Source organism: Paralichthys olivaceus, chromosome 19 (genome assembly GCF_024713975.1).
Source record: "Paralichthys olivaceus isolate ysfri-2021 chromosome 19, ASM2471397v2, whole genome shotgun sequence".
In the NCBI taxonomy this organism is placed as follows: Eukaryota; Metazoa; Chordata; class Actinopteri; order Pleuronectiformes; family Paralichthyidae; genus Paralichthys; species Paralichthys olivaceus.
Window position 1 is genome coordinate 20,533,525 of NC_091111.1, and position 11,795 is coordinate 20,545,319.

Below are 11,795 nucleotides of genomic sequence, written 5' to 3' on the forward strand. Positions count from 1 at the left end.
TTGCATCGGCAGTGGACTTAAACAACAGAGTGCTAATTATTTACTATAGTAAGCTCTGCCTGTATCCGTTCTCTCCACTTTTGACTTAGGTACAGTACTTTAGTAAATGTACTTAGTTACATTCTACCTGTGTTGTGAGTTTCATGATGAAGAACACTTTCACTGTCTTGGTGTAGGGATACAGGCTGAATCCGACCAATCCAAGGTTTCACAGGAACAGGTGATGGAACAGAATCCACTCGTGTAGTTTGCATGTTGGTGGTGGACTGGAATTGTACCTGGTTTGTATTTGGATCGCAAATGAGTCAGTGAACTGTCAAAGAACTGCAAACTGAAACAGCCATTAGAACAAGAACACACTTTAAAATAACATATATTTTATAATCACGTTCATACTGAGCTGAGGGAGTGAGACCGAGTCGTTTCTTCAAACAGAAAGTCACTTGGTTTATTAAGAACTGAAGAAAAAGGCGTTTTTATTTTCCAGACATCAGACATTTTTCTTAAACATCAGAAAATCCTTCGAAAGCAGACATGAGGAAAAACATTGAGTTCAACGACAACAGCTGACGATCGAAACACGAGCAGACGAAAGGTGGATTCTGAACTGGATTCAGTTAGGTCATCGTGCTCGACTCTGAAATGCTTGGGTTCGTTTGGGTCGGTCAGAAACTGGTTTGGACTAGTTGATGTGTTTTGTCTGGTTAGTTGTTTGGATCTGGTTAAGTTTGGAACTGGTTTGGGTTAGAAATGGTTTAGACTGAATATGATTGGAGTGTTGGTTTAAGATTCTTTACAGCTGATTTGTGTTGTGAATGACCTTGATGAAAGCAGCTTAACGACTCATCAGGACAAAGAAGGTCATGGTGTCAGACAGTAATCAGAACAACATGGATAGTGTTTCAGTTCTTTATAATCTTTCACCGGGGGGGGTTTCCCATCCATCCCCCACCATGCACCACTGAAGAAGACAGTAAAGAATCAGACGTGCGCACCACTGTAACAGCAAAGGCACCAATCACAGAGTGAATGTAAAGCGTGTTAAGAATCAGCAAATAGAACCTTATTCTGACCACAAGAAAAACTTGCAGCAGTTCATCTTCAGATTGTAGGATTCTGGGAGCTAGAGCTAAAAAACGTTAACATAAACATTTTTGTGACAGTAAACTTTAACCCGTTTCCTCTCTCACACTGCTGGTGTTCACACCAGCTAACACTGTGACAGAGGCATGATGGGAGTTTCCTGGACAGGCCTGCAGAGCTGTGGTCGATTCCGTCTCTTTCCACCTGCCAATGTGACTTTGGTACATTCTAGTGTTGAAATGATTTGTTGACACTGGACAGAACACGAATGAACAGTTGGGGTTCTTTGGGTTCTTTAAGAGTGTGAATTCTCAGAACATCCAGATTTAAAGCTGTGAACATGTGGTGCACATCGTTCTGAGCCATGTGAACTCCACGGCATCTTATCAAAATAAAAAGCTACACAGTGAGTCTTAACAGAGAGACCAATCAGCAGCCAACTGCTTTCGCAGTACAAGCGCTTGGGTTATGCATATACTTTAAAAGTGCAGATTAAGATTTTTGGGGTTCAAGTGCATACGTTTGTTCTCACATTTATGGCTTTCTTGGGTCATAAACTAGAAATAAAAGCACAGGAAGTTTATGATGATTCTATAGTCTCTTGGTATGTTTGGAGTTATAGTGGCTCCTCATGTCTTTACGGAGGCGGAACTTCTCGCCACAGACGCCGCAGATGTACAGGTGGACGTCCATGTGTTTCTCCAGCTGCTCTCCACCAGGGAAGATCTGGAAACACACTTGACAGATGGTTTCTCCTGCGGACAGGTGGGAGATCATGTGTCGGACGTGGTCATGTTTGAGGAAGGTTCCCTGGTCACAGACTGGGCACACGTAGCGAGCCATGCCTTTGTGCATGTCTGTGTGTAACCGGAGCTGGCGCTCCCGCAGGAATTGTTTCCCACAGGTCTGGCAGGTGAACTGCTTCTCCTTGGTGTGGACGGTGTAGTGCTCCCGCAGGTGACAGCGCTGGTAGAAGCCTTTGCCGCAAATGCTGCAGAAGTGTTTGCGACGGTGATCTGGTTCGGCCCCCTCCTCCAGCAACACCGGACGGAACAGCTCCTGGTCGTGGCAGGACAAGGCATGCTCCAGCGCCACATTCTCGTTCTGGAAAAGTAGCCCGCAATGAGGGCAGGCCAAGTCTGCAGCCTCCAGCAGGCCCTCCTCCATCCCTTGTGGCTCCTCCAGCAGCGACGCCTCGTCCTCCCCGTGGGAATCTGACTCACCGCCTTGGGATTCTCCGCAGCGCTCTGCATGCTCCTGAAGCTGTCGACCTTTGATCAGCACCTGACCACACCGTCCACAGGCACATATGTGGCCCATGTGGTTGGACAGGTAGTGGGCCGACTTGTCCTCATCTGTTAATAGAGTGCCACAGAGTTCACAGGGGGTGTCGGCGTCTTGCTTCTCGTCTTTAACTTTACGAAGTTTCACAGGAATCCCTGAATTGTCACAGCTGGACATGTGGACTTCAAAAGGCTCACTGCTCTTCTCCAAGCCTGAGACGTTGGGCTCTGGGTCCCGATCCGAACCTTTGTCCCTCAACATGTCTTTACGTGTTACGTCATTGAACCTTGTGCTACAGTCTCTTTTAGCATGCTCGCCGACTCTGACCACTTCGATCTCAGGGAACATGCTTTCGTCTGGTTCTGTCTTGATGGAGATGCTCCGAGTCGACCTGGGCTCGCCATCTGTCCCAGCTGCCACCGACCTGATGGTGAGGTCAGAGTTGACCTTGGCCTCTGGCCACTCATCCTCGCCTTTACAGTGAACCCTGTGCTCTTCAGTGCTCTCAGAAGCAGAGCTTTCAGCTTTATTTGAGTCATTGTCGCCCTCTGCGTTACCTCTTGGAGGGTGGTAGGCCTTCCGGTTTGTGCAGGTAAGGATGTGCTCGATTAAAAGCTTCTCACAACTGAAGACGAAGCCACAGTCATCACAGGTGTAGGTGCGCCCAAACCGAGGACGGTCTTTGAGAGTCGAACTTCTGCCACTGGACCTCTTTCTCAAGTCACATGGCTGCTCAACTGTTCCGTCCACAGCCGGGGTTGCCACGATCAGAGGAGTGTTCACCACCTCCTCCGCCACCACTGGCCTGGTGATGGTTGCCGGAACAGCTGGACGTCCGGCACTGCTGCTGACAGGTTTCGGTAGGTGCTCCACTTCTGGTGCAGGAGGCCCCTGCTGCTCGTACATGCGAACTCCAAACATCATTTTTCCGCCAGCTGGGCCGGCGGAGGAGCTGGACGAGGAGGAGGAGGCCGAGGAGGATGGGGTGAGGTTGGAGCTCCTGATGTCCCTGAGATCCTCCAGTGAGTCAGGGATGTAGTACATCTGCAGGTACGCCATGGATGACTTAAGCTCATCAAACTCATAGCTCCCCACGACGATGCGTCCAAGGTACATGAGCTGCAGGATGAGGTCGAAGCACTCAGCGCTGATCTGCATGTTGCTGAGGTCCAGTCGCCCTGTCCCCTGCTGGTCCCGGATAAACATCATCCTGAAGTAGGAGCTGCAGGCTGCCAGGACGGCCTTGTGTGCCCTGAAGTAAATGTCACCAATGGCGATGAGGCAGTCACACAGGAAGCCCCACTCTCGCTGGTTGTTGAGCTGCTGGAGGACGTGGTCGCTGTGGCTCGGCCTCGCCATCGCCCTGCAGACAGGAGAGGAAACCATGGAGAGAGACGATAAGACTTGAGTGTAGACTCAGAAATCCATGTTTACTTAAGTGTGACCAACAATGGCACTGAGCAACAACATTCTAAACTGCATCATATCAGAAAATCATTTGTTGGTGAGTCTCAGTTCATCTGATCCCATTGTTAATAAACATTTACTGACAGTTCAGGACATCAAGTGGATGAAAACTGCTGAAACAGTGCATCTAATGACAAGCCCATTTGATTTGTCCTGTTTTAATGATGCAGGGTTCACGAGTAAGTGTGTTAAAGACAGGTGGTGGCTACACCCTTCACTGTTACTGTACAATAACCTCATGGCGTCTTTTTTGTTCCTTGTTTGTTTTTGTGACTTGAAACTAAACACTGGTTTATACACAGGTCAAATGACTCTGATCCACCTCCATGACAGTTTCAACATGTAAATCCCACGGCAAGGTTCGCTGTGAGTTGTCTTTAACACATATATATCATGGGTTGTTACATGAAGCTCAATAGTCATGTCAGAGAGCTTCATACCAACAGTGAGTTACATGTCAAACTAAACACATACTTAAGCTAACATATATATTTAAGGAGCCAAAATACTGTTTCAAAATTTGATTCAAATTATTGATTTTTATGATTAAATCATTTATTGCTAAAATCTTCAGGATACTTTGTCATTTTTTTCAATTTTTTTCAGACATACATGTTAATGTTTCAGTGGAACATCTGTCATGTGTGTAACATACAAGTAAATGTTTCTGTGTTAAACATGTGTCTGTAACATACATGTTAATATTTATTTGTTTAACATGTCTATAACATATATGTTAGTGTTTCAGTGTAGACCATAGGTGTGAACAAGTGTCTGTAACATACATGTAATGTGTGTTTTGTTAAACTAATTAATTCTCAGTAATCAAAGATCTTTTAACTTTTATTGGCAGGAAAAAACATTGAAACTTTACTCAAACTTGTAATTTCGGTTCTGAACCAGGCTCCGTTAATAAAACTGCTCCTGTCACAGAGAGTCGGTCTCACCGGGAGAGGTCACACAGTCACCGGCTGACATTCGCCAAGAGACCCGCAGTTAGAGCCCGACAGACCGGAGACAGGGGGTGAGTGTGACCCGAGGAGGAGAGCCTGGTTCGGCTCGGAGAAGAGAGAGAGGCCACAAACTAAGATGGAGATTACTGTTAGCTGCGTTTAGCTAACTGCTGTTAGCGTCCCCCGTGCCGGAAGTCACAATGGGTACCCCTCCAAAATAAAACGTGTAAAACGCTAGAGAGAAATAAGGTACTATATAATATGTACAAAAGTATTCTACAAAGTATATTCAATTATATTTTGTTATGAATGGACAGTAATTAAGATAATTACTTTCATCTGAATATTCTCCGCACGCGTTTAACCTTGGATTTCTTTTAGACTTTTAATGTTTTGAAAAGCTACACCGGATGTTATTGATGTAAATGTTGTAACTGACAAGTTACCGCAAGCAGTCCCGCCGCCCCCGCACCGCCGCCCGCATCGAGCCCGCATCGAGTCCGCAGCAGCAGGCCGCGGAGACACTCCCCGGCCGGAGGCTCTGAGGGCCGGGCACAAAGTCAACGACTCACCGAGGCTGCTGTAGGCCGGCGGGATAGCGGATGTTTCCGGAGGCTCCTGCCGGAGATGAGCTGCGTTGAGGCGGGTGTTTCCGGAGGCTCCTGCCGGAGATGAGCTGCGTTGAGGCGGATAAAGGGACGAAGGAGCTGCCTCTTCTTCTTCTCTTCTGCTGGAGGAAACTACTTCCGCACTGCGAGGAAACACACGAAGAAGACACTCAGCGTCCGGTCAAAATATGGCTTTCAAAATAAAATCAATCCAAAACAACCTGTTTTATTCCTCATACTGTTTACTTGAGGGATTATTCTAAAATGATTATATTAATATATTTGGTTTGATTAAAAATGAAGTACATAAAAAGAAAACATCCTGAAAGGATAAAACATTTCCCTAACTTTTATATATTTAATTTTATATAACAAATAATTGGTCAATGTTAAAACATGAAAAATCAAGAGTACCTGGCTGCATCTACAAGCAAACTGAACTTGTTGGACAAAGAAATAACTAAATAAACAAATAATATCAATAAACAACATCACAACATTCTTCATTACAAGGACGATGCAGCAAAATCCACAGTTGCATCTCAGCTGCTCACTAATCTGACAAGAACCTTTTTGAATAATTCTTGTTTCCCTCCATAGAACAGAAAAATCCCCAATGACTCTGGAAAGTTTTCTCATCCTCCTTCATCTGAGAGCAGACACCATCTGTCATAATATTCTCCCAGACATTCAAGCCTCTATCACCAATAAACCCTTCGACTGGTTTTAAATCGTGTCTCTCTGGCTCAGTGCATCCAACTCAAGTATTTCGAATCCCAGCCATGTTCCAGTCACTTCTGGTGTTCCCTAGTGTTCTGTCCTGGGGCCCCTTGTGTTTATCATCTATTTACTTCCTGGTTCTCCTGCAACTTCCTCAAACTCAACAGTGATTAAACTGAGGTTTTTTTCCATGAATCCATCGCTCCTGTGCTTCAGCAGCTTCATTAAGATTCTGCTCGTCCATAATCTCATTGCTCTTTACCTTTCACAAATCCTGCGCATCTCAGGTCTTCTTCCATCTACCTCACTGTACCACCTGCCCGATTGTCCACCATGACCGCTCTGCTCCCCTTCTCTGGAACTCCCTCCCCTGAGACATCCATAACAATGACTCTACATTTTCGTCTTTTTAAACTGGTACATTCAGTCTGATGTTTACATTTGGTCAAACTACACAATGTTTTATTGATCTTTTGACACATTGTTTTTTGTTCTGTTTTTTAATCTGTGACCTTGATATATATAAAATCATTGTTGATTTTGCATAGATTAATTCTCATAAAACTAAATCAAATGAAATCAATGAGCTAACTGATCTCTTTTCATCTCCCTCATCTTCTCTGACATCATCATGACTGATTATCGATTATTGATCAAGTAACGGGAGGTAAACGCAGTCACGTCACGTGAGCCTTTGACCCTTCCTCTCGCGAGACGTGACGCCGTTTTTTGCGGGATCAGCTCTGCAGCATCAGACACCGGAGACAATCTGCATATTTCTATTTCTGCGGTAAGAGCGTGATTAGCGGCGCGCGTGCACGGTGCACACAGACAGAACCTCGCGGAGACGCGTGTGCACGCGGCTGTTTGCGTGTGATGTGAGCGAGGAGGTGCGTGCTGCTGAATGTGGACACTGAGGATGGAGGCTGCAGCCTGAAGCGCGCGACACAACATGCACGCGCTAGACGTGCTGTTGTTTGGTTGCACGAGCGTTTCCGGTGTTCCCCCACTGTGTGTGTAAGTGTGTGTGTTTGTGTGAACATACACACACACACACACGTGTGTGCGTGTGTGTGTTTGTGGCTGTCCAGGTGTTCTGGGTGATGATGTCATTACACCTGAGCTCAGGGATGGCCCTTAGCAGCCTGCAGCGATGACATCATCAGTCAATCAGATTGATTGACAGGAATATGACAGATTCAGATCCATGACTGTAAATAAAGATGGACGACGTGACGGCTCCTTTAAATTGATGATGTTTTATATTTAAATAATATATATTATCAATAAAATTGATGATAGTATCTAAATTATTTATTGAAAGTCGACAACTTGTTACCTTAAGTGCAGAAGTCGTGTATCACCCCACATATCAGCGTTTGTTAAACATGCAATGTGACACCAGTGGATGTTAGCATTTGTGAGTTATGACCAGACACTAACAGTTCTGCTGCTGTTACAGCTTCACCTGCTGCTGCTTCCTCCATGTTTTTATAACACAACAAATACTGTGCCTGCATCTTGGAGACTTGCTGACTGCTTGATGTTGGACAGAATCAACCAAATCATCCCGGTGCAGCCCCCACCCATAAGTTAATAATTAATAAGTAAGAATCCCCACATCAATGCACTAAGGCTAATCACTCACATATAGAACTGATCTTTATAAAAACCTGCTGAATTCTATTTATGTTCATGAATAAATGTTGCCTCATAATCTGCAGGAGTGTGTGTGTGTGTGTGTGTGTGTGTGTGTGTCTTTTTAATGTGTTTAAATATGTGTCTCATAAAACATCATCTTGATCAAATCAAATAAACACAATTCTAATTTACATTTCACATGGTGATGCTAACCTTTGGAAATTTCACTCTAGCTAATAGAGAAACCTGTAACCGTTTTATAATATGATGTCAAATCACCAGTATCACCCCCTGGTGTCTGGCTGTAGGATAGGCCATAAACCCTGCCTCCTCCATGTTAGCAGATGGGACATGGACCAAACAAAAAAATCAAAGTAGACGTTAAACAAATGTTTGTCAAAGATGGTTCTGTCATCTCAGGTCGTTCTTATCTCTCTGATGTTTGTTCGTGTTTCTGATCAGTTTGGTTTGAATCACTTATTTAATGATATAAAAACAGGCTGAGACGTCATGATTGACAGCTGATACTGACTCAGGATTGGTCGAGAGCGTGTATGGGCAGGACTTCAATTCCACGGCTCCACTTCACGATCACTGCTGCACAGACTCTGACTGTAAATGACGTCATCACCACAAGCAAAATTTGAGACGTGTCATTGTCTTATTTGGAGGCTTTGATATTTGTTTATAGACTCTGTTTTGTCTCAGTCTTGAGTCAGACATGTTGTTGTTTTGCAGAGTGGGTCATGGAGGTGTCGTCTCACAGCCTCTTCCTGCTGCAGCAACTCAACGTTCAGAGAGAGTTCGGCTTCCTGTGCGACTGCACCGTCGCTATCGGAAACGTCTACTTCAAAGCTCACCGAGCTGTGCTGGCCGCCTTCTCCAACTACTTCAAGATGATCTTCATCCACCAGTCCAGGTCAGTCCGATGTTTTTCTAAAAGTTAACCTGTAACTTCATAAACCGCTGAATCCTCATTGTGTCGTGTGTGTCCTCAGTGAGTGTATAAAGATCCAGCCCACAGACATCCAGCCCGACGTCTTCAGCTACCTGCTGCACATCATGTACACTGGCATGTGTCCCAAACAGCCAGTGGACCAGAGCCGGCTGCAAGATGGCATCAAGTTCCTTCACGCCTACCAGCTGTGTCGGAAACCAGATGAAGGTGCACTAGATGCCACAACTGATGTGGTCCGTATGTCCAACCTGTATGGAATTCAGATCTCGTCCCAGCTGGCCAACAAGGATGTGTCTGGAGTCCCCAAGACCACCACGGTGTCCCGAGGGGCCCCAGAGGATGGATGCTCTTCAGTCCGGGGGGCACGGTCCCACTCACAGCTGTCCCTCCCTGTTGGACTGGAGGGGGTGCCTTCAGACCGCCAGGCTTCGGCACTTCGCAACGTCTGCTCTGTAGCGTCTGGAGATGATTCAGACATTTCTTCTCGAATCAAGCAGGAACAAGTAGAGGAGGAGGAGGCGGAGGACAGGGAGGGAGAGGAGGGGGCAGAGCCAGGATCCCCGTCTCCAGCCCAGGGCAGCAGTCCCAGTCTCCTGTTTAAAGACCGACCCCTGGTCCTGCTGTGCCCCAGCTGTGGAGAGCGCTGCTTGTCCCCGGAAGGCCTCCGGGAGCATCTATTCAGCCACGCCCTTGACCCTGCCCGCCTGATGGAGGGGTTGTCGCACGGGAGACAGCTGAACACCAGTGTCGAAGAAGGGCCACGGGGGGGCCAAGAGCAGCTAGACGCTGGATGTCTGGAGGAGGCGCTGAGGCAGAGCCAGGCGCTGGCCAATCAGCTGGCTGCTGAGCTGAGGAGGAGTCGAGGGGGGGGAGGGGGGAGCAGCCCCACCCCCGCCGTCCTGCACTCCCGTAAACGTAAAATTGCCTGCGCTGTCTGCAGCCTGCGCTTCTCCCACAAAAGCCAGCTGCAAGAGCACATGTACACCCACACCGGCAAACCGTCCCGCTACCACCGCTACAACCGCCTCTGCAGCCAGCTCTTCCAGGCCTCCGCCCACTTTTGTGAGGGCGCCGCAGAGCCTGGGGGAGGGGGCGGGGTGCCAACTGCTGCCGCTGTCTCTGAGGAGGCAAACAGGGACACTCAGGACAACGGCAGCTCCTGCTACTCCCTGGACTCTGAGATCTCTCAGGAGAGTGTGGATGGCGTTCCCGTGGAGTAATGTCATCAGGTGATGTCATATTGTCATAGTGGCGTGAATGAGCACACAGAGAGTGAAAAGACAAACCTGGAGGTGATTCTGTGCCATTGCAGGTGTGTGTATGGATAACAAGTGAAAGTCAATCAAACAAACAATTAGCTGCTGCAGAGTGGGACAGAGGAGATGACAGCTCTGATTGGCTGCTGAAGTTTCAAGACCAATCAGAGGAGAGCGAATGTCTTTGATGTTTCCTCACGTTACATGTAGACGAGCCTTACACAGAAACAGCTGTTGTGCTTTTAATGTGAAAAGACATTCAGTTATAATTTGAAATTCAGATCCTGTATAGGATCATACATTTGATTTTTCCTGTTTCCTTTTCCTGATGAGATTTAAGTTAATCAAAAAAGGGGTGTTCCTTTAACGTTGATTTGTGTCGGGTAACCCTAACCCTTTGATTTCACAGTTGATATTGATTATTGATCGGTGAATGTCTGATTGCTCAGTAGTGACGTCGTCTTTGTGCTTCTCTGAAAAAAAAATCCCAGGTTGACGTGTTTTCAACAATTGTCTGGTTTTCATCGTAAATAGGTTTGTAAATAAACGTCTTTTTCCACCAATCAGTTTGACTGAGGACATTCACACTCAATAAAACACACACAACAAAAACAATCAAATATACACAGGAAAGCACAAAAACGAACATCAACAAAAAACAACAAACTTTTTCACCGAAGATAATTCTTATAATACTTAAATGTTAGGTTAAAAGTCAGTGTTCATCTCATTGATCACAAATCGGATCAATAACAGAAGCGTTAGTTCTGATGACTCATCATTTGGACTCAACATTATTGGAGTGAACGCTACTCCTGAAACACATAAGATCACACATCAGATTCTGACCTGCAGGTGTCAGCAGAGAGCAGAACAGAGGCATGCTGGAAAAAACTGGGAAACCTTTTTCAAAGTTTTGCCGTGAAACAAGAAGTTGTTGTAACTTCAGTGGACATTATTCAATATGCACCAAACTTCACGTTTGATAAAAGTCCTGGCCTGAACACATCTACATGCAAATATTCATTCATAGTCATAGCGCCCCCTACAGACAAGAAGAAATTACATATTTTATACTGCGATATACTCCTCAAAGTTTGATGTTTTACCTTGAAAAAGGAAGTTGACTATATCTCGTCCAAACTTCCCATAAGCAGATCCAGCTGTCATTTGGTCCAAAGACCCTTAAGAGTGTGAAGAAGACATCTTGTGAATGTTGTCCGTTTACGTTGAACGCTGAACAATGTTGATCTATTTTTTACAGTTGATCGAATTTTTGTGAGACTAAACATACATGAGAAGTCATGAAACTTGGCAAACATGTCAGAATGACATTACAATATGGGTTTTACATATGGTCATGGATAAATGGCTCGAAACTAAATTTCATCAAAGAAGCCCAAGCATAATGTTTCACAGATAAGTAGGAAAACCGGTATGTATCATGGCCAGACATACCCATACCCTAAATTGAACAGGAAGTTAGTAATGTGGATTGTAATGTAAAATTTCTACTTGGTTTTTGCTTTTGGCAGGAATTCTACTTGAATGAACTCCTACAGAATCATTTTAACTTCATATTGTTTGTGCAAACAATAGACAGATGTTTGTGGTATAATGTGGAATTTTGAAGTTTTGCTGTGAAATAGGAAGTTGTTCAGGTGTTGCCTAATCAGATGTCCTGATTAAGTCACATCTGTCCACCCACAAACAACTGCTGCTGAACGAGCCTGATGTTTCCATCAAGAGGAGGAGACCGACCCCAGAGATAAAAGACAGAAAATACTGGAGTTAGACACACTCAACAAACAAACAAATAAATAAG

General features: G+C 45.5%; 2 protein-coding genes across 5 annotated transcripts; one reads left to right on the forward strand and one right to left on the reverse strand.

Moving 5' to 3' along the window:
• Positions 1–422: 422 nt before the first annotated feature.
• On the reverse strand, positions 423–6,043 carry zbtb1 (zinc finger and BTB domain containing 1). Of its 3 annotated transcripts, none has more exons than XM_069514962.1 (2): positions 5,234–6,043; positions 423–3,730 (listed from the first exon to the last, which is right to left on the reverse strand). In XM_069514962.1, exons 1-2 carry the CDS (start codon positions 5,269–5,271, stop codon positions 1,675–1,677), a joined length of 2,094 nt encoding a protein of 697 aa, XP_069371063.1. In that variant the 5' UTR covers positions 5,272–6,043; the 3' UTR covers positions 423–1,674. The 3 variants fall into 3 exon arrangements, with proteins under 3 accessions (XP_069371063.1, XP_019966243.1, XP_019966242.1); XM_020110684.2 differs by having other exon boundaries at positions 4,782–6,043; XM_020110683.2 differs by having other exon boundaries at positions 5,360–6,036.
• Positions 6,044–6,729: 686 nt separating this feature from the next.
• On the forward strand, positions 6,730–11,761 carry zbtb25 (zinc finger and BTB domain containing 25). 2 transcript variants are annotated; one of them, XM_020110438.2, is made up of 4 exons: positions 6,730–6,905; positions 7,578–7,722; positions 8,495–8,675; positions 8,755–11,761. In XM_020110438.2, exons 3-4 carry the CDS (start codon positions 8,503–8,505, stop codon positions 9,932–9,934), a joined length of 1,353 nt encoding a protein of 450 aa, XP_019965997.1. In that variant the 5' UTR covers positions 6,730–6,905; positions 7,578–7,722; positions 8,495–8,502; the 3' UTR covers positions 9,935–11,761. The 2 variants fall into 2 exon arrangements, with proteins under 2 accessions (XP_019965997.1, XP_019965996.1); XM_020110437.2 differs by lacking the exon at positions 7,578–7,722 and having other exon boundaries at positions 6,732–6,905.
• Positions 11,762–11,795: the final 34 nt, after the last annotated feature.